The sequence below is a fragment of the Chiloscyllium punctatum genome, chromosome X, assembly GCF_047496795.1.
Source record: "Chiloscyllium punctatum isolate Juve2018m chromosome X, sChiPun1.3, whole genome shotgun sequence".
Taxonomy (NCBI): Eukaryota; Metazoa; Chordata; class Chondrichthyes; order Orectolobiformes; family Hemiscylliidae; genus Chiloscyllium; species Chiloscyllium punctatum.
In genome coordinates, this window is record NC_092791.1 from 10096590 (window position 1) to 10114888 (window position 18299).

General features: G+C 50.4%; 2 protein-coding genes across 3 annotated transcripts in view; one reads left to right on the plus strand and one right to left on the minus strand.

Moving 5' to 3' along the window:
- Positions 1–1293, minus strand: part of LOC140471182 (myc box-dependent-interacting protein 1-like) — an 80594-nt gene extending 79301 nt beyond the window's left edge. For both annotated transcript variants that reach the window (XM_072567071.1, XM_072567070.1), the window contains exon 1: positions 1059–1293. In XM_072567071.1, coding sequence (XP_072423172.1) covers positions 1059–1142 — 84 coding nt within the window. In that variant the 5' untranslated portion in view covers positions 1143–1293. The remainder of the gene's footprint in view (positions 1–1058) is intronic.
- The window catches only part of LOC140471184 (natural resistance-associated macrophage protein 2-like), a 199706-nt gene that overhangs the window by 5137 nt on the left and 176270 nt on the right, over positions 1–18299 (plus strand). The window lies entirely within an intron of this gene.

Sequence of the window (18299 nt, forward strand, 5' to 3'; positions counted from 1 at the left end):
CTATATTGTCCTGTGACCTAAATCCATCTTGAACCACTCAACCAACCTTGGCTTCACCTTAACATTCCCCTCCACATTTTAATCGACACCATCTCTGTACACAATAAGGGCCCCCAGTACTCATCTCAGCCTGAGCGTGCTTATGCAGGGCCAGCTGAATGCAGGGGCCAGGGACCAGGCATAGGGAGTCTCAGGATGCCCCATGGTGGTTGACGATCCTGCAGGCAGCTCGCGGGACAGCTCTGTGGTGCGAGGTCCCAGCTACCAGCTCCGAAGCAATGCAGCCCTCGGCAGCCGACATCCTGCTGCGACCACAATGTGCAAAGGATTGCTCCTGTTCGCCTCCCCCTGGCTCACCTCGTCCTTCCTGAACAAGAGGCCCGGGCAGAAAGCAACGTTTTGTTTTTCATTTCGTTGAATGCGAATGATGGAGAGCTTAGTCAGCAAATTGTACCAACATCTCTCTCTCAAAAAGAAATTCCTCTTTCTCAACTTGAAGCTGCCAGTAAAAGTTTCACATCTAAACATCCGCTCTGTGACCACACTGAACGCCAACCATCCCCGTCAGCTCCTCAGCGCAAAACTAGTCAGTTTATTTCATTTATGAAAGACAAGCGATCTTTTAAATAGACTTTTACACCAGGATATGTCCTTTGCCAATGCGCATTCTGCAAATACCGTTCTGATCGATGCAACCAAGAGGTCATGTTACGCCAAGTGCCCTTTGAACTGAGTGTGGCAGCAAAACCTTCCAAAGAAACGGAAGGCCGGGGGGAGTCAAGATCAGAGTGGTGCTGGAAAAGCACAGCAGGTCAGGCAGCATCCGAGGAGCAGGAAAATCGACGGTTTCAGGCAAAAGCCCTTCATCAGGAATGAGGCTGGGAGCAGTCCTTACTTTTGCCCGGGAAAAAAAGAGACAGCCAAGGTAAAGATGCGCACACCGTCGAAAGGCTCAAATCGTTTCTTTCGCCCCCTCATAAAATGGAAGGGAGGGAAAGAGAAAACGCAAAAGCTTTAAACAGAGGTGAGAGCGAGATGGAGGAAAAAGGATTCGTTACCATTTCTTGTGCCCTCATGAACCTTTTCTGCACATGCTTGGCAAACAGTCCGGCCCCTCCAGGTTTACTTGGAGTCTCAGCCATTGCACCTTTGCCGTTCCTTCACAATTGCCCGTCGCTTGTTCCTACTCTGTGTCAAGTCGACACCCCCAGCCTCACCGACAACTCTCAGCTTCTCTGCCTATGAGGAAGTGAGATCTTAGAAAAAGCCGTCATACTTTACATCCGCTTCTGATCTTAGATGATATTTTGTGGGGAGGAACCGAACTCTTTCAGTAGAGGAGTAGTCCCTAGCATTTTAAATCTGCCTTTGGCCAAGAGGTGTAAAAGTGTCTGGAACCTCAAAAAGAAAAGTACATTTTTATTCGTATCGAAAGGTGACACTTATTTTTAACTCAGTACTTCATAGTCCACCTGAGTATACAACTTGTCTTGGACACGAATTCAGTTTCAGCTGGAGTATTCTGAGCTCCACACTTCCCGAAAAGCGCGAATGCATTGGAGCAAGCTCAGAAGGGAAAGGTTCAAGGGTTGAGGAACTTCACGTTACAAAGACCGGTTTGAGAACTAGTTGGGAGAAACCGTTCCCATTCATTAAAGTGGTTCCCATTCATTAAGGGATCGAGAAGACTTAAACCCATTGAGTCGAAGAAGCAGTAGGGACATGAGGAAAAATCGTTGGGATGCAGTGAGTGGTTAGGGTCGAAAATGCATTGCTTGAGAAGCTCTTTAGTTTGATGTTCATATCCGTGAGTTTGGATTGAAGCCAGATTTAGTCATAGAGCTGAGAATGTGTTGCTGGAAAAGCGCAGCAGGTCAGGCAGCATCCAAGGAACAGGAGAATCGACGTTTCTTCACCCCTTACTCAGATTGTTGGACAACCTGTCTCTCCCCTTGGCCAAAAACAGAAATTGCTGGTGAAACTCAGCAGGTCTGGCAGCATCAGTGGCGAGCAAACTAAGTTAATGTTTTGAGTGTCGTGATTCTTCATCAGAGCTCTCTGTAGAATGGTGTTCTACAGGATATGGAATAAAAGAGATAGCAGCATCATGGATACAAAACTGGCTGAGTTGTAAGAAACAGAGAGGAATGTTAATGGATATTTTTCAGGCTGCAGGAAGATATATGGTGGAGTTTCCCAGGGACCTTTGCTTTCCCTGATATATTAATGATCTGGATCTTGGCGAGCAGGGACAATTCCAAAGTTTGCAGGTGACACCAAACTTTGAAGAATTGTGAGGAGGCAAGCTGAAACTCCAGAAGGACGTTAACAAGTTATTGGAGTGGGCTGACAGGTGGCAGTTAGAGTGTGGGATGATGCACTTTGTCAGGAACAACATCGAAAGAGAGTATCAAATAGGGGGCACAATTCTAAAGGAGGTGCAGAAGCAGAGGGAGCAGAGTAGATGTGTCCAGATCATTGAAGGTGGCAGGACAAGGGGAGAGAGAGCAGTGAATAAAACACACAGTGCCCTCACCTTTATTCATAGGGGCACAGAGTACAAGAGCAGGTGATGTTGACCTTCTACAAGACACCTGTTCGACCTCAGCTGGGGTATCGTGTACAGTTCTGGGCACCTCACTTTCGGAAGGTTGTGAGCACACTGGAGCGAAGAGATTTAAAAGAATGGTTGCAGGAAAGAGAGACTTCAGCGATGAGGATAGATTGAAGACTGTTCTCCCTGGAGGGAGAAAGGCTGAGAAGGAGATCTGTTCCCCCCATGAAAGGAATAAGAACAAGATGACAGAGATTCAAAGTGATTTGCAAGAGAAACAAGGGTGATGTGGGAGGAAAACTCTTCCACTCAGCAAGTAGTCAGGGTCTGGAATGCTTTGCAGGGAAATGTGGTGGAGGAAGGTTCAATTGAGGCATTTAAAAGGGTAATGGATGGTTATTTGGATAAAAACAACATGCAAGTGCACAGGGAAAAGACAGGAAATTGGCACGAGGTCACGATGCTTATTTAATGAGCTGGTTCAGGTGCTATGGGCTGAATGGCCTCCTACACCATGGGAGAAAGTGAGGACTGTTGGATATCAGAGTCAAGAGAGTGGCGCTGGAAAAGCGCAGCAGGTCAGGCAGCATCCGAGGAACAGGAGAGTTGACGTTTCGGGCATAAGCCCTTCATCAGGAATGAGGCTTGTGGGCCAAGGGGGCTGAGGGATAAATGGGAGGGGGTTTGAGGGGCTGTGGGGACGGTAGCTGGGAATGCAATAGGTGGATGGAGGTGGGGGAGAAGGTAGTAGGTCGGAGAGGAGGGTGGAGCGGATAGATGGGAAGGAAGATGGACTGGTAAGACAGTTCAAGAGGGCGGTGTCGAGTTGGAGGCTTGGGACTGGATAAGGTGGGGGGAGGGGAAATGAGGAAACTAGTGAAATCCACATCGATCCCGTGTGGTTGGAGGGTCCCAAGGAGGGAAATGAGGCGTTCTCCCTCCAGGCGTCAATGGTAAGGCGTCCCATTGCCAAACCCTTACCACCTGACCTTATCCCAGTCCCAAGCCTCCAACTCGGTACTGCCCTCCTGACCTGTCCATCCCCTTTCCCATCTATCCACTCCACCCTCCTCTCCAACCTATCACCTTCTCCCCCACCTTCATCAACGGTGGCCCAGTGGTTAGCACTGGTGCCTTACAGTGCCAGAGACCTGGGTTCAATTCCCCACCTCAGGCGACTCTCTGGAGTTTGCACATTCTCCCCGTGTCTGCATGGGTTTCATCCGGGTGCTCCGGTTTCCTCCCACAGTCCAAAGATATGCAGGTTAGGTGAATTGGCCATGGTAAATTGCCCATAGTGTTAGGTGAAGGGGTAAATGTAGGGGAATGGGTCTGGGTGGGTTGCTCTTCGACGGGTCGGTGTGGACTTGTTGGGCTGAACGGCCTGTTTCCACACTGTAAGTAATCTAAATCTAATTCCCAGCTAACTTGCACCCCACCAGCCCCAGTCCCCTCCCATTTATCCCTCAGCCCCCTTGGCCCACAAGCCTCATTCCTGATGAAGGGCTTGTGCCCGAAACATTGATTCTCCTCGGATGCTGTCTGACCGGCTGTGCTTTTCCTCCTGCATCGCAATTCTGTGAAACAGAACCTTGTTTTGGTGTAATACTTCTTGGACAATTTTCGACTCACTGCTATTTGGAAAAAGAAACAATAAAAAAAGTGCTGGAGTAACTCAGATGGTTCAGCAGCATCTGTGAAGAGAAGAATGGAGTTAACAGTTTGAGTCCAACTGCAGTTTTGCAGAGTGGATTTTGAACTGTTCATTTTAGAGTTCCATTGTCTTTATTGAAACAGCTCAGTAACTGATTTATAAGACCATAGGACATAGGAGCAAAAATTAAGCCATTCAGCCCATTGATTCTGCTCCACCATTCAATCGTGGCTGATGAGTTTCTCACCCACATTCTCCCTTGCTCCCCTTGATACTCAAGAACCTATCAATCTCAGTCTTAAATCTACTCAATGACCCAGCCTCCACAGCCTTCCATGGCAATGAATTCCATGGATTCCCCACTCTCTGGCTGAAGAAGTTTCTCCTTATCGCCATTCTAAAAGATCTTCCCTTTACTCTAAGGCTATGCCCTAGTCTCTCTTACCAATTGGAACATCTTCCCAACATTTACACAAGAGACCATGATGATGAACTCACAAGTGACCTCTTGTCCTAAGTTGCATGGTTCAAATAGTGCATACATGTGGTTAATAAAGTGATCTACACACCATCCTGAAAGTTGTTTTCTGCTGTTAAAGTGTGATCCTGCCAGTGTCTTATTTGTTCTTGAAGTGAAATATTGATCCAAAGTTGCTCGGCAGTTGTCAAATATAATTGGCTTCTCATTGAACTGATGCCTGTGTAAGACATGATCTGATGTCCTTCCCATTCAGTAGAGAACATGTTCTACATTTGATTTGGTGTCCAATACTGAAGCTGTTTGAAATCTTTGGGATCATACTTTCCACATTTTCCAATTTACTGATCTAAAAAATTGAGGCGAGAGACTGAATTGTTCTGGTGGAAAGATTAGTGTTAGCAAATTTTGATGCCTTGGTTGGTTAAGTGTTAGTAGACACCTGAGATCATTGGTTGTTGTTATGATCTGAATGACCATTGTTCGGATTTTGATCTCTCCGTCCTATCCTCCATGGTGGAGGCTGATACAATTGCAACATTCTATCCTCTTGTTGTATTCTTCGTTGATTAAATTTGTTGCTGTAAAGATTGTTGCAGCAATACTAAAACAGAAAGCTGTTAAAGATTCAACTATTTTAAGTGCTGGTTTTAAAGTTAGAACAATAGAAGCAGCCTAGGTGAGGTCAGACTCTCTCAGAACCAGGGTTTTAGGTAATTGGGGTGTTATTTCAGTTCGGATTAAATATTATATCCTTTATTGTCTCGTGTACTCAAGTATAGGAGTACAGTAAAAAGTTTACAATGTTGCATCTTGTGGCGTGTCTTAGGTACAAAGTACCTAGGTACAAAAAAGAGGAATAAAAAAGAAAAGAAGTTGCATTAGCTTACAGTGATTCGTAGTACAAGTTAGAAATAAGATATAGTTAAAAGGATAAACATTGCGGCCTGATAAACATTACATTGCAGTAGCTCAGCAGAGGGGCTGCCACATGTGATCAGACCGGCCTCACATGCTGCTGACTGCCCATGCCAGACCCCGTCCACCAACCATCCCCACTCTGCTTCAGCTGTCAGTCACTCCAGGCCTCCAGCCCACTCCACTCCAGCTCTCAGCTGTTCCAAGGTAAGTTTTCTTATCAGAAAAATACATTTTCAAATCCCAGTTGTTGAGGGGGGGGGGGGGGGGAGGGGGGGGGGGTAGATCTGAAGCTGGTTGTGGAAACTGTGACATCTTTCTCTCTCTCTCTCTCAACCATCAGAGTTCCCATTGCAGGGTGCTAAGGATTTTGGAATACTGTGCGCAGTTCTGGTCTCCATACTACAGGATGGATGTTGTGAAACTTGAAAGGGTTCAGGAAAGATTTACAAGGATGTTGCCAGGGTTGGAGGATTTGACCTATAGGGAGAGGCTGAACAGGCTGGGGCTGTTTTCTCTGGAGCGTCAGAGGCTGAGGGGTGACCTTATAGAGGTTTATAAAATTATGAGGGGCATGGATAGGATAAATAGACAAAGTCTTTGCCCTGGGGCTGGGGGAGTCCAGAACTAGAGGGCATAGGTTTAGGGTGAGAGGGGAAAGATATAAAGACACCTAAGGGGCAATGTTTTCACACAGAGGGTGGTGCGTGTATGGAATGAGCTGCCAGAGGAAGTGGTGGAGGCTGGTACAATTGCAACATTTAAGAGGCATTTGGATGGGTATATGAATAAGAAGAGTTGAGAGGGATATGTGTCAAATGCTGGCAGGTGGGACTAGATTGGGTTGGGATATCTGGTCGGCATGGACGGGTTGGACCGAAGGGTCTGTTTCCATGCTGTACATCTCTATGACTCTATCTGTCATATCAGGAGTGTGTTTTTCCAGGCAATACCTCTTGACATTTCTGTTTTGCTGCAGTTGGGTGGAAGCAGAGAACTCACCCCATCTCATTTGCTTCAGCTTCATCTGGAATGTCCAAACGGGAAACATCTGGGTGCCCAATGATGGCAGAGTGGTGGGTGGCGTGACAGTTCCAGAGGGCTGGCAGACGCTCACCCAATCACAGGCCCAGCGTCAGCATCAGCGACACTGTCAGTGCATTCCTGCCGCTTACAAATAAAACTGAATGTTGTCAAGCTAAGAGAACCAGCACTGAACTTAGAATCCCTTCAGGCCATTCAGCCCATCGAGTTTGCACTGACCCTCCAAAGAGCATCCCACCCACACCCACCCCCTTATCCCCATGACCACCGTTGCTAACCCATCCAACCTTCACATCCCTGGACACTATGGGTATTTAGCATGACCAATCCACCCTAACGTACACATCTTTGGAATGTGGGAGGAAACCCATGCAGACATAGGGAGAACGTGCAAATTCCACACACACACAGTTGCCCAAGGGTGGGATCGAACCCGGGTCCATGGCACTGTGAGGCAGCAGTGCTAACCACTGATTGGAAGTCAGGACTCCTGTAGCCCTGCATCCCTCTGAGATCTCCACACTCCATCGATTCTGGCTTCTTGTGTGCCACTGGTTTTCATTGCTCCACCACTGGGGATGGTGTCTTTGAGCTACTAAGACCCTAAGTTCTGGACCTCCCTCTCTAAACCTCTGTGCCTCGAACTCTGACCTTGGAGTGCAGGTTCATCGTTCCTTGAAAGCAGAGTCGCAGATAGATAAGATAGTGAAGAAGGCGTTTGATATGCTTTCATTTATTGGTCAGTGGAGGATTGTATGGGAGTTGGGAGGTCATGTTACGGCTGTACAGGACATTGGTGAGAGCACTTTTGGAATAATGCATTCAGTTCTGGTCTCCCTGCTATAGGAAGGATGGTGTTAAACTTGAGAAGGTTTAGAAAAGAATCAGAAAGGAGGTTGTCAGGGTTCGGGGGGTTTGAGCTATCGAGAGAGGCTGAATACGCTAGAGCTGTTTCCCCTGGAGCGTCAAAGGCTGAGGGGTGACCTTATAGAGGTTTATAAAATCACGAGGGGCATAGATAGGGTAAATAGACAAGGTCTTTTCCCTGGGATGGGGGAGTCCAGAACTGAAGGGCTTAGGATTAGGGTGAAAAGGGAAAGACTTAAAAAGGATCTAAGGGGCAACTTTTTCACCCAGAGGGTGGTGTGTGTATGGAATGAGCTGCCAGAGGAAATGGGGGAGGCTGGTACAATTATAACAATTAAAAGAAGTCTGGATGGGTATATGAATGGGAAGAGTTTCGAGGGACATGGGTCAAGTGCTGGCAAATGGGACTCGATGAATTTAGGATATCTGGTCAGCATGGACGAGCTGGACCGAAGGGCCTGTTTCCGTGCTGTACAGCTCTATGACTCTATAACTCTCACTCTGTGCTGACATTGCTCCTTCAGAAGGAGCTCCTTGGGAAAGCTCTCACTGACATCCTGGTGAATCTCCTCTGCATCTCCCTCCAGTACAATCATATCCTTCCTATAGTGTGGGGACCAGAACCTCACACTGTACTCCAGCTGTTCTTTACAGCTCCATTATAACCTCCCTGCTCTTCTAATCGAGACAATGTCTGATAAAAGCAATGGGAGAGAGTTAGTCTCCACTCACAAAGGCAAGGTTTAGTCAGGGATATTCAGCACGGTTTTATGACAGGTAGTCATGCCAAAAAAATGTGATTGTATTTTTCGAGGAGGTGACCAGGTGTGTTGGTGAGGGTAATGCAGTTGATGTAATTTATATGGATTTCAGCAAAGTCTTTGACAAGGTCCCACACTAGACACTCATAAAGAAGTTAAAAGCTCTTGGGACCCAGGGTAAATTGGCAAATTGGCTCCAAAATTGGCTTACTGATCAGAGATAGGGAGGCTGATGGTGTGACTGGAGTCCAGTGTGTCATGACATACCACAGGGTCTTATTGTATCCTTATTGTTCATGATATGAATAAACGATGTAGATGAGAATGTGTGGGGAGCGGGGGGGGGGGGGGGGGGAGATGATAAGTAAGTTTGGCCAGGTTGTTAATAGTGAGGAAGAAGGTGTTAGGTTACAGGAGGGTAGAGACGGATTGGTCAGATGAGCAGATCAGTGGCAGATGGAATTTAACCCTGAAAAAGTGATGTGATGCACTTTGGAAGAAGTAAACCAGACAAGGGAGTACTCAAGGAATGTCAGGACACAAGGACGCTGAGAGGAACAGAGGGATCTTAGGGTGCTGGTCCACAGATTCCTGAAGGTGGCAGTACAGCTTAATAGGAGGGTTAAGAAGGCATCCAGGATGCTTGCTTTTATCAGTTGTGGTCTAGATGATAAGGACAGGGAGGTGATTTGGGAGATGTACAGGACTCGGGTTCAGCCACCACTAAAGGACTGTGTGTGGTTCTGGTCCCCACACTATAGGAGGGATGGGATAGCACTGGATGGGGGTGCAGAGGAGATTCACCAGGATGTTGCCTGGGATGGAGCAGTTTAGTGATGACGAGAGACTGGACAAGCTTGGGCTGTTTCCTATCGAGCTGAAAAGGCTGAGGGGACCTGCTTGAGGTGGAGAAGATGATGAGGAACATGGGCAGGGTGGATAGGAAGCAGCTGTTTCCCTCAGTCATAGGGTCATTAACTAGGGCATCTTTTAAATTGAAAGCAAGGAGGTTTAGAGGGGATTTGAGGAAAACTCCTTTCACCCAGAGGGTGGTAGGAGTCTGGAAGGCACTGCCTGGGAGGGTAGTTAAGAGGGTAAACCTCACAAACTTTAAAAAGTACTTGGATGAGAACCTGAAGTGTCAAGGCTATGGGGCCTAGTGGGGGAAAGCGGGATTAGTGCAGATAGATCAATGCCAACTCGATGAGCTGAAGGGCGTCCTCTGTACTGTCTGATTCTATGACACTGTCTGTGCGCCCAGATCAGAGCTGATTTGCGACTTATCCCTTCATGCCTTTGGATATCAGTCTCAGTTAACAATTGATCTCCCATCCGTTGCCATTTCTACAAGCGATTTCCAGACTTGTACAACTAAGGGGACATCCCAAAAGAGTCATTCCAAAGGGACAGGAGTTCGAGGGTCAGATTTAGTCAGATTCTGGATACAGTGTCAGGATTCAAGGCCGAGGGAAGGATAGATTCAGCCAAGCAGATGCTGTCTAGATCCACTGGAATGTGCCCAGTCCAATGTTCTAGGTCACGCTCCTGCATGAGAGACAGGAGCAGCTCACAACATCATTTCATCTGCATTCAAATTATTCGTGCTCATGTTCAAAAACAAATTCCTACGTTCGTTTCTTCAGGAAGTGGAGTGCTTTGAGGAAGAAGCTGTTGCTTACAATAACTCCTGTCTATTTTTGATCCGAAAAAGGAAGACCAAATTAATTTGTGATCGGAAGGGAACATTTCAGTAAGTTACTCGTGCAGCTAATTTTAGAGACAGTTTCTGTGCTGAGCTGAGCATCTGCAACCGATTCCTTTTCCGCGTCGGTCCACACTCCTAACTGTCTTTAGAAAACTGTGTGTACTCGCAGTGTGGTAGCTGGGAAGGTTAATCACTCCCAATGATCTTGAGCTGCATTATCGGCAGAGCAGAGCGCTGTCACTCACTTAGCGACACTTGCGCATTGGTCAACTCCCAATTCCGTGCATTGAGACAAGCAGCCCAGACTGGAAGGAGAGCTCTGCTGTTTCTAAAGTGTGTGAAACTGAGGTGCCATATGCTCCCTTGAAGGCTGGGGGAGATGGATTACTGATTGACAAGGGAATCAAGAGGAGAGTGAACTATGTAGAGTCATAGAGATGTACAGCATGGAAACAGACCCTTCAATCCAATCTGTCCATGCCGACCAGATATCCCAACCCAAATCAGTCCCATTTGCCAGCATTTGACCCATCTCCACCTAAACCCTTCCTATTCATATATCCACCGAGATGCCTTTTAAGTGCTGTAGTTGTACCATCCTCCACCATTTCTTCTGGCAGCTCATTCCATACACGCACCACTCTCTGTGTGAAAAAGTTGCCCTTTCGGTCCCTTTTAAATCTTTCCCTTCTCACCTTAAACCTGTGCCCTTTAGTTCTGGACTCCCCCACCCCAGCAAAAAGACTTTGTCTAATGGCTTCTGTGTTGCGCCTACAATAGTCAGTGCCGTATAGGGCATCCACAGTGTTGTGAGGGAAGATAAATTTGCTTCCGTCTCCACACTGATTGCCTGTAGTGATCAGCTAGGCAGACCTCACAGAATATGAGTTCCCTGATTGGGGCTGTTAATATGGTGCAATCAGGGAGCCTTAGGCTGGGAGGGAGCTGGGTCAGTGTCAAGGACTCTGCGTGTTAATAAAGGGTGACTTGTTGACAGGATAACGGCATCTAGAGAGTCATTTTACCAGCAGAAAGAATTTCTCCCAAAAGCTCTCAGGGAACCATTTGTGATCTTGAGCAGCTTGATCTAATCTCTTGTTCTTCCACTCCAAATGTAACAAGCCAAACTTCACTAGTCTGTCTTCTGTCAGCTACCCCCAAGCTAATACCATTTCCTATAGGCATCTTCCCATCGCCTGCCTGCTCAGTTTTGTTTACAGTCTCTTTTTAAGCACGCTTGTCAAACAACAACAAGAGTACCGTTGCCAAAGGGGCTTCTGATATGTCCTGCTAACTTTGAACTTCGGCCCGCGACCGATTGGACTTATTGAAGGCTGCATGAGATGGATCTCTGATGATGTCGATGGTTATGGGGTCAAACAGAAAGTGGAGATCGGCCACGACCTTCTTAAGCCTGAAGGGGCTGAATGGCCTCCTCCTGCTTCGAAATGCAATGCTCCAATGATCTTTTCAAACAGGTGGTGGCATCTGGTCAGAGTTGCTCTCCTTTGATGAAGACGTCGTGTGTTGGGAAGGAATGAATAAATCGGTGACTTCCAGAAGCAATTTTGACAACCTCAGCTTACTTCACAGCGCAGGAATGAGATTTGGAGTGAAGTCATTCTTGAAATCTAGGTAAACAGTCAATATCCCAGAACAGGAATGTGACCATCTCCCAGCAGACCATCAGTTTCACTGAGATCATGAGGGTAGGTCATGTCCCACAACACTGGAGCTAAGTCATTGCTCGAACACAGCGTACCACAAGGTACATGACAAGGTCTGCAGCATTACAAACCGACCATTCACCTGAAAGTAGGCTCCCTCCCACATAGCGGCATTCCCTCAGGACTGACCCTCCGACAGTGCAGCACTCCCTCAGCACTGACCCTCTGACAGTGCGGCACTCCCTCAGGACTGACCCTCCGACAGTGCAGCACTCCCTCAGCACTGACCCTCCAACAGTGCGGCACTTCCTCAGCACTGACCCTCTGACAGAGCAGCACCCCCTCAGTACTGACCCTCTGACAGTGCGGCACTCCCTCAGTACTGACCCTCTGACAGTGCGGCACTCCCTCAGGACTGAACCTCCGACACTGCGGCACTCCCTCAGCACTGACCCTCCGACAGTGCGGCACTCCCTCAGGACTGACCCTCCGACAGTACGGCACTCCCTCAGTACTGACCCTCCAACACTGCGGCACTCCCTCAGCACTGACCCTCCGACAGTGCAGCACTCCCTCAGCACTGACCCTCTGACAGTGCGGCACTCCCTCAGGACTGACCCTCTGACAGTGCGGCACTCCCTCAGGACTGACCCTCCGACAGTGCAGCACTCCCTCAGCACTGACCCTCCGACAGTGCGGCACTTCCTCAGCACTGACCCTCTGACAGAGCAGCACTCCCTCAGTACTGACCCTCTGACAGTGCGGCACTCCCTCAGTACTGACCCTCTGACAGTGCGGCACTCCCTCAGTACTGAACCTCCGACACTGCGGCACTCCCTCAGCACTGACCCTCCGACAGTGCGGCACTCCCTCAGGACTGACCCTCCGACAGTACGGCACTCCCTCAGTACTGACCCTCCGACAGTGCGGCACTCCCTCAGTACTGACCCTCTGACAGTGTGACACTCCCTCAGGACTGACCCTCCGACAGTACGGCACTCCCTCAGTACTGACCCTCCAACACTGCGGCACTTCCTCAGCACTGACCCTCTGACAGTGCGGCACTCCCTCAGTACTGACCCTCCGACAGTGCGGCACTCCCTCAGTACTGACCCTCTGACAGTGTGACACTCCCTCAGCACTGACCCTCCGACAGTGCAGCACTCCCTCAGCACTGACCCTCTGACAGTGCAGCACTCCCTCAGCACTGACCCTCTGACAGTGCGGCACTCCCTCAGCACTGACCCTCCGACAGTGCAGCACTCCCTCAGCACTGACCCTCTGACAGTGCGGCACTCCCTCAGGACTGACCCTCCGACAGTGCAGCACTCCCTCAGCACTGACCCTCCGACAGTGCGGCACTTCCTCAGCACTGACCCTCCGACAGTGCGGCACTCCCTCAGTACTGACCCTCCGACAGTGCGGCACTCCCTCAGTACTGACCCTCTGACAGTGCGGCACTCCCTCAGTACTGACCCTCTGACAGTGCGGCACTCCCTCAGTACTGAACCTCTGACACTGCGGCACTCCCTCAGTACTGACCCTCTGACAGTGCGGCACTCCCTCAGCACTGATCCTCTGACAGTGCGGCACTCCCTCAGTACTGACCCTCTGACAGTGCAGCACTCCCTCAGCACTGACCCTCTGACAGTGCGGCACTCCCTCAGTACTGACCCTCCGACACTGCGGCACTCCCTCAGCACTGACCCTCCGACAGTGCGGCACGCCCTCAGCACTGACCCTCTGACAGTGCAGCACTCCCTCAGCACTGACCCTCTGACAGTGCGGCACTCCCTCAGTACTGACCCTCCGACAGTGCGGCACTCCCTCAGTACTGACCCTCTGACAGTGCAGCACTCCCTCAGCACTGACCCTCCGACAGTGCGGCACTTCCTCAGCACTGACCCTCTGACAGTGCGGCACTCCCTCAGTACTGACCCTCCGACAGTGCGGCACTCCCTCAGTACTGACCCTCTGACAGTGCGGCACTCCCTCAGTACTGACCCTCCGACAGTGCGGCACTCCCTCAGTACTGACCCTCTGACAGTGCGGCACTCCCTCAGTACTGACCCTCTGACAGTGCGGCACTCCCTCAGTACTGAACCTCTGACACTGCGGCACTCCCTCAGTACTGACCCTCTGACAGTGCGGCACTCCCTCAGCACTGATCCTCTGACAGTGCGGCACTCCCTCAGTACTGACCCTCTGACAGTGCGGCACTCCCTCAGCACTGACCCTCTGACAGTGCGGCACTCCCTCAGTACTGACCCTCCGACACTGCGGCACTCCCTCAGCACTGACCCTCCGACAGTGCGGCACGCCCTCAGCACTGACCCTCTGACAGTGCAGCACTCCCTCAGCACTGACCCTCTGACAGTGCGGCACTCCCTCAGTACTGACCCTCAGACAGTGCAGTGCTCCCTCAGTACTGTCCCTCCGACAGTGCGGCACTCCCTCAGCACTGACCCTCCGACAGTGCGGCACTTCCTCAGCACTGACCCTCTGACAGAGCAGCACTCCCTCAGTACTGACCCTCTGACAGTGCGGCACTCCCTCAGTACTGACCCTCTGACAGTGCGGCACTCCCTCAGTACTGAACCTCCGACACTGCGGCACTCCCTCAGCACTGACCCTCCAACACTGCGGCACTTCCTCAGCACTGACCCTCTGACAGTGCGGCACTCCCTCAGTACTGACCCTCCGACAGTGCGGCACTCCCTCAGTACTGACCCTCTGACAGTGTGACACTCCCTCAGCACTGACCCTCCGACAGTGCAGCACTCCCTCAGCACTGACCCTCTGACAGTGCAGCACTCCCTCAGCACTGACCCTCTGACAGTGCGGCACTCCCTCAGCACTGACCCTCCGACAGTGCAGCACTCCCTCAGCACTGACCCTCTGACAGTGCGGCACTCCCTCAGGACTGACCCTCCGACAGTGCAGCACTCCCTCAGCACTGACCCTCCGACAGTGCGGCACTTCCTCAGCACTGACCCTCTGACAGTGCGGCACTCCCTCAGTACTGACCCTCCGACAGTGCGGCACTCCCTCAGTACTGACCCTCTGACAGTGCGGCACTCCCTCAGTACTGACCCTCTGACAGTGCGGCACTCCCTCAGTACTGAACCTCTGACACTGCGGCACTCCCTCAGTACTGACCCTCTGACAGTGCGGCACTCCCTCAGCACTGATCCTCTGACAGTGCGGCACTCCCTCAGTACTGACCCTCTGACAGTGCAGCACTCCCTCAGCACTGACCCTCTGACAGTGCGGCACTCCCTCAGTACTGACCCTCCGACACTGCGGCACTCCCTCAGTACTGACCCTCCGACAGTGCGGCACGCCCTCAGCACTGACCCTCTGACAGTGCAGCACTCCCTCAGCACTGACCCTCTGACAGTGCGGCACTCCCTCAGTACTGACCCTCCGACAGTGCGGCACTCCCTCAGTACTGACCCTCTGACAGTGCAGCACTCCCTCAGCACTGACCCTCCGACAGTGCGGCACTTCCTCAGCACTGACCCTCTGACAGTGCGGCACTCCCTCAGTACTGACCCTCTGACAGTGCGGCACTCCCTCAGTACTGACCCTCTGACAGTGCAGCACTCCCTCAGTACTGACCCTCCGACAGTGCGGCACTCCCTCAGTACTGACCCTCTGACAGTGCGGCACTCCCTCAGTACTGACCCTCTGACAGTGCGGCACTCCCTCAGTACTGAACCTCTGACACTGCGGCACTCCCTCAGCACTGACCCTCCGACAGTGCGGCACTCCCTCAGTACTGACCCTCTGACAGTGCGGCACTCCCTCAGTACTGACCCTCTGACAGTGCGGCACTCCCTCAGTACTGACCCTCCGACACTGCGGCACTCCCTCAGCACTGACCCTCCGACAGTGCGGCACGCCCTCAGCACTGACCCTCTGACAGTGCAGCACTCCCTCAGCACTGACCCTCTGACAGTGCGGCACTCCCTCAGTACTGACCCTCAGACAGTGCAGTGCTCCCTCAGTACTGTCCCTCCGACAGTGCGGCACTCCCTCAGTACTGACCCTCCGACAGTGCAGTGCTCCCTCAGTACTGACCCTCCGACACTGCGGCACTCCCTCAGGACTATTTTGAAACTTCAGTTTGAATTTTTGTGCTGCATTGTCTAGAGTTGGATCCATTCCCATGACCTTCTTCCTCTTCAGTGGCACGGGGTCATGGCTCAGAAGCACATTTTGTGGCTTTCTTTTGTTTTCATGGCACCTCTTATCTGCAGATCTAACCAGCCATCGCTTGCCCCTGAAGATCGAAGATAGTATCTCTGTTGGAACTGACGTACAGGATTTCTTTCTGCTGCGGCCACTTCTGAGCACAGGAAATGTGGGCTTTGTCATTTAACCATTTCCCTGCCGAGGGGTTGGACAGTTTCCCTCTCCCTCCCCTCCCGTGCTGCTCTCCATCTTGTTTACACTGTAATCTTCTTTGGCTTCCCTTTTACTGAAAGACAACTGCTTTATTGGAATTCACTCTTGATTCCACTCAGTGGAACGGTGGTCAGAGGTTGGCCACAAAACAAGTGTAAAATGTTGTACGTACTCAGCAGGGTCAGCTTGCAGCTTTGGGGAACTCAGATTACTGGCACTAGCTTGTTTCAGTGTGCACATCCCAGTTATCAACACTGCAATTCGTATTACTGAACCACTGGAGCAAGAGGGAAAAGGCACCAAGACATACATAGAGTGACACACGCACAGGCACTGTCTCTCTCTCTCTCTCTCTCTCTCTCTCTCACACACACACACACACACACACACACATCAAGGCCTGCAGCCCACTCTGTGCATTTTTGTCTTTGCTCACTCTTTAAAAGAGCATTCCAATTGGTTCCCCCTCCTAGCATATACCTCATGACCCCATCAAGATCAAAGTTCATCTCCAGTCGCCTTTTCAACATTCACGGTTGGCTCAGAGGTCGGCACTGCCGCCTCACGGCACCAGGGTCCTGGGCGACTGTCTGTGTGGAGTTTGCACGTTCTCCCCATGCCTGCTTGGGCTTCCTGTGGGTGCTCCAGTTTCCTCCCATGATCCCAAGGTGTGCAGGTTATGGCGGATTGGCCATGGGAATTTGCCTCGTCATGTTCAAGGTTGTTGAGCAGTTTAGGTGGATTAGCCATGAGCAATGCTGGTTTACAGGGCCTGGGTGGAAGGGTTGGTGTGGACTTGATGGGCCAAATGGACAGCTTCCACTCTCCAGGTAGTGTGTTTGGTACCTTAACAACTGTGTGTAGGAAAAACAAACTTCTGATTTCCCTCCTGGTCGTTTTCCTAATTAGTTTTGATTGGAATCACACAGATAAATGGAAAGTCACCATGGTCCAACGGGACAATGGGAACGGCGCTCTCACTGGGGAGAGATGACTGGAGATGGTTTAACCTGAGGGTCACCACGCCTCAGGTGAGGGGAGAGGTTGAGAAGGAACGTGTTTCCATGGTAACCTCAAATTGTCATTCTGCATTGCAAACCAGCCATCCAACCAACTGAGCTAACCAAACCCCCCACCCCCCCCCACCACAGGCTACAAACATAGATATGCGACCCTTATCTCTAAACTGACATAACTATATGCACACAGACGTGGATGTACACACTCCAGTAAAGGCAAAGAAGGCTGTGATGTGTACAGGCTTCAGAGCCTGGGTCAGGATATGGGGGAGAAAATAAATCAGGAAACGGAAAAGGCAAGTAAGAAAGGCACGGTTATAATAATCATGGGGGGCTTCAATGTGCTGGTGGACTGGGAAAATCAAGTTGCTAGCAGATCTTACGAAAAGGAATTTGCAGGATGTCTATGAGATGGATTTTTGGAGCAGCTTGTGGTAGAGCCCACGAGGGAACAGACAATTCTGGATTTGGTGAGGTGTAATGAGGCAGACTTGATTAGGGAGCTTAAGGTGAAGGAACTCCGAGAGGACAGTGACCATAATACAATAGAATTCTCTCTGCAGTTTGAGAGAGAGAAGTTGGAATCAGATGTAATGGGAGTACAGAGACAGTAGGGAGGAGCTGAATTGGAAGGGCAGCCGAGCAGGGAAGACAGTGGAGCAGCAATGATAGGGGTTTCTGGGGTAATTCGGAAGGGTCAGCAGAAATTCATCCCAAGGAAGAAGAAACAGACTAAGGGGAGGATGAGGCAGCCGTGCCTGACGAGGGAAGTCAGGGGCAACATAAAAGCAAAAGGAAAACGCATACAGTGTGGTGAAGATTAGTGGGAAGCCAGAGGATTGGGAAGACTTTAAAAACCAGCAGAGAATAACTTTAAAAAAAACAGCAATAAGGGGGAAGAAGATGAAATTTAAGAGTAAGCTAGCTCATAATATAATGGAAGATTGCAAGAGTATTTTACGATATCTAAAGGGTAAGAGAGAGGCAAGAGTGGATGTTGGACTGCTGGAGAATGAGGCTGGAGACGTAGCACTGGGGAATAAAGAGGAACTGAACAGGAATTTTGTATCAGGGTTCACAGTGGGAGACACCAGCAGCATACCAGAGCTTCAAGAGAGTCAGGGGTCAGAGGTGAGTGCAGTGGCCATCATTAAGGAGAAGGTGCTGGGGAGGCTGAAGGTGGATAAATCACCCAGACCAGATGGACTACACCCCAGAGTTC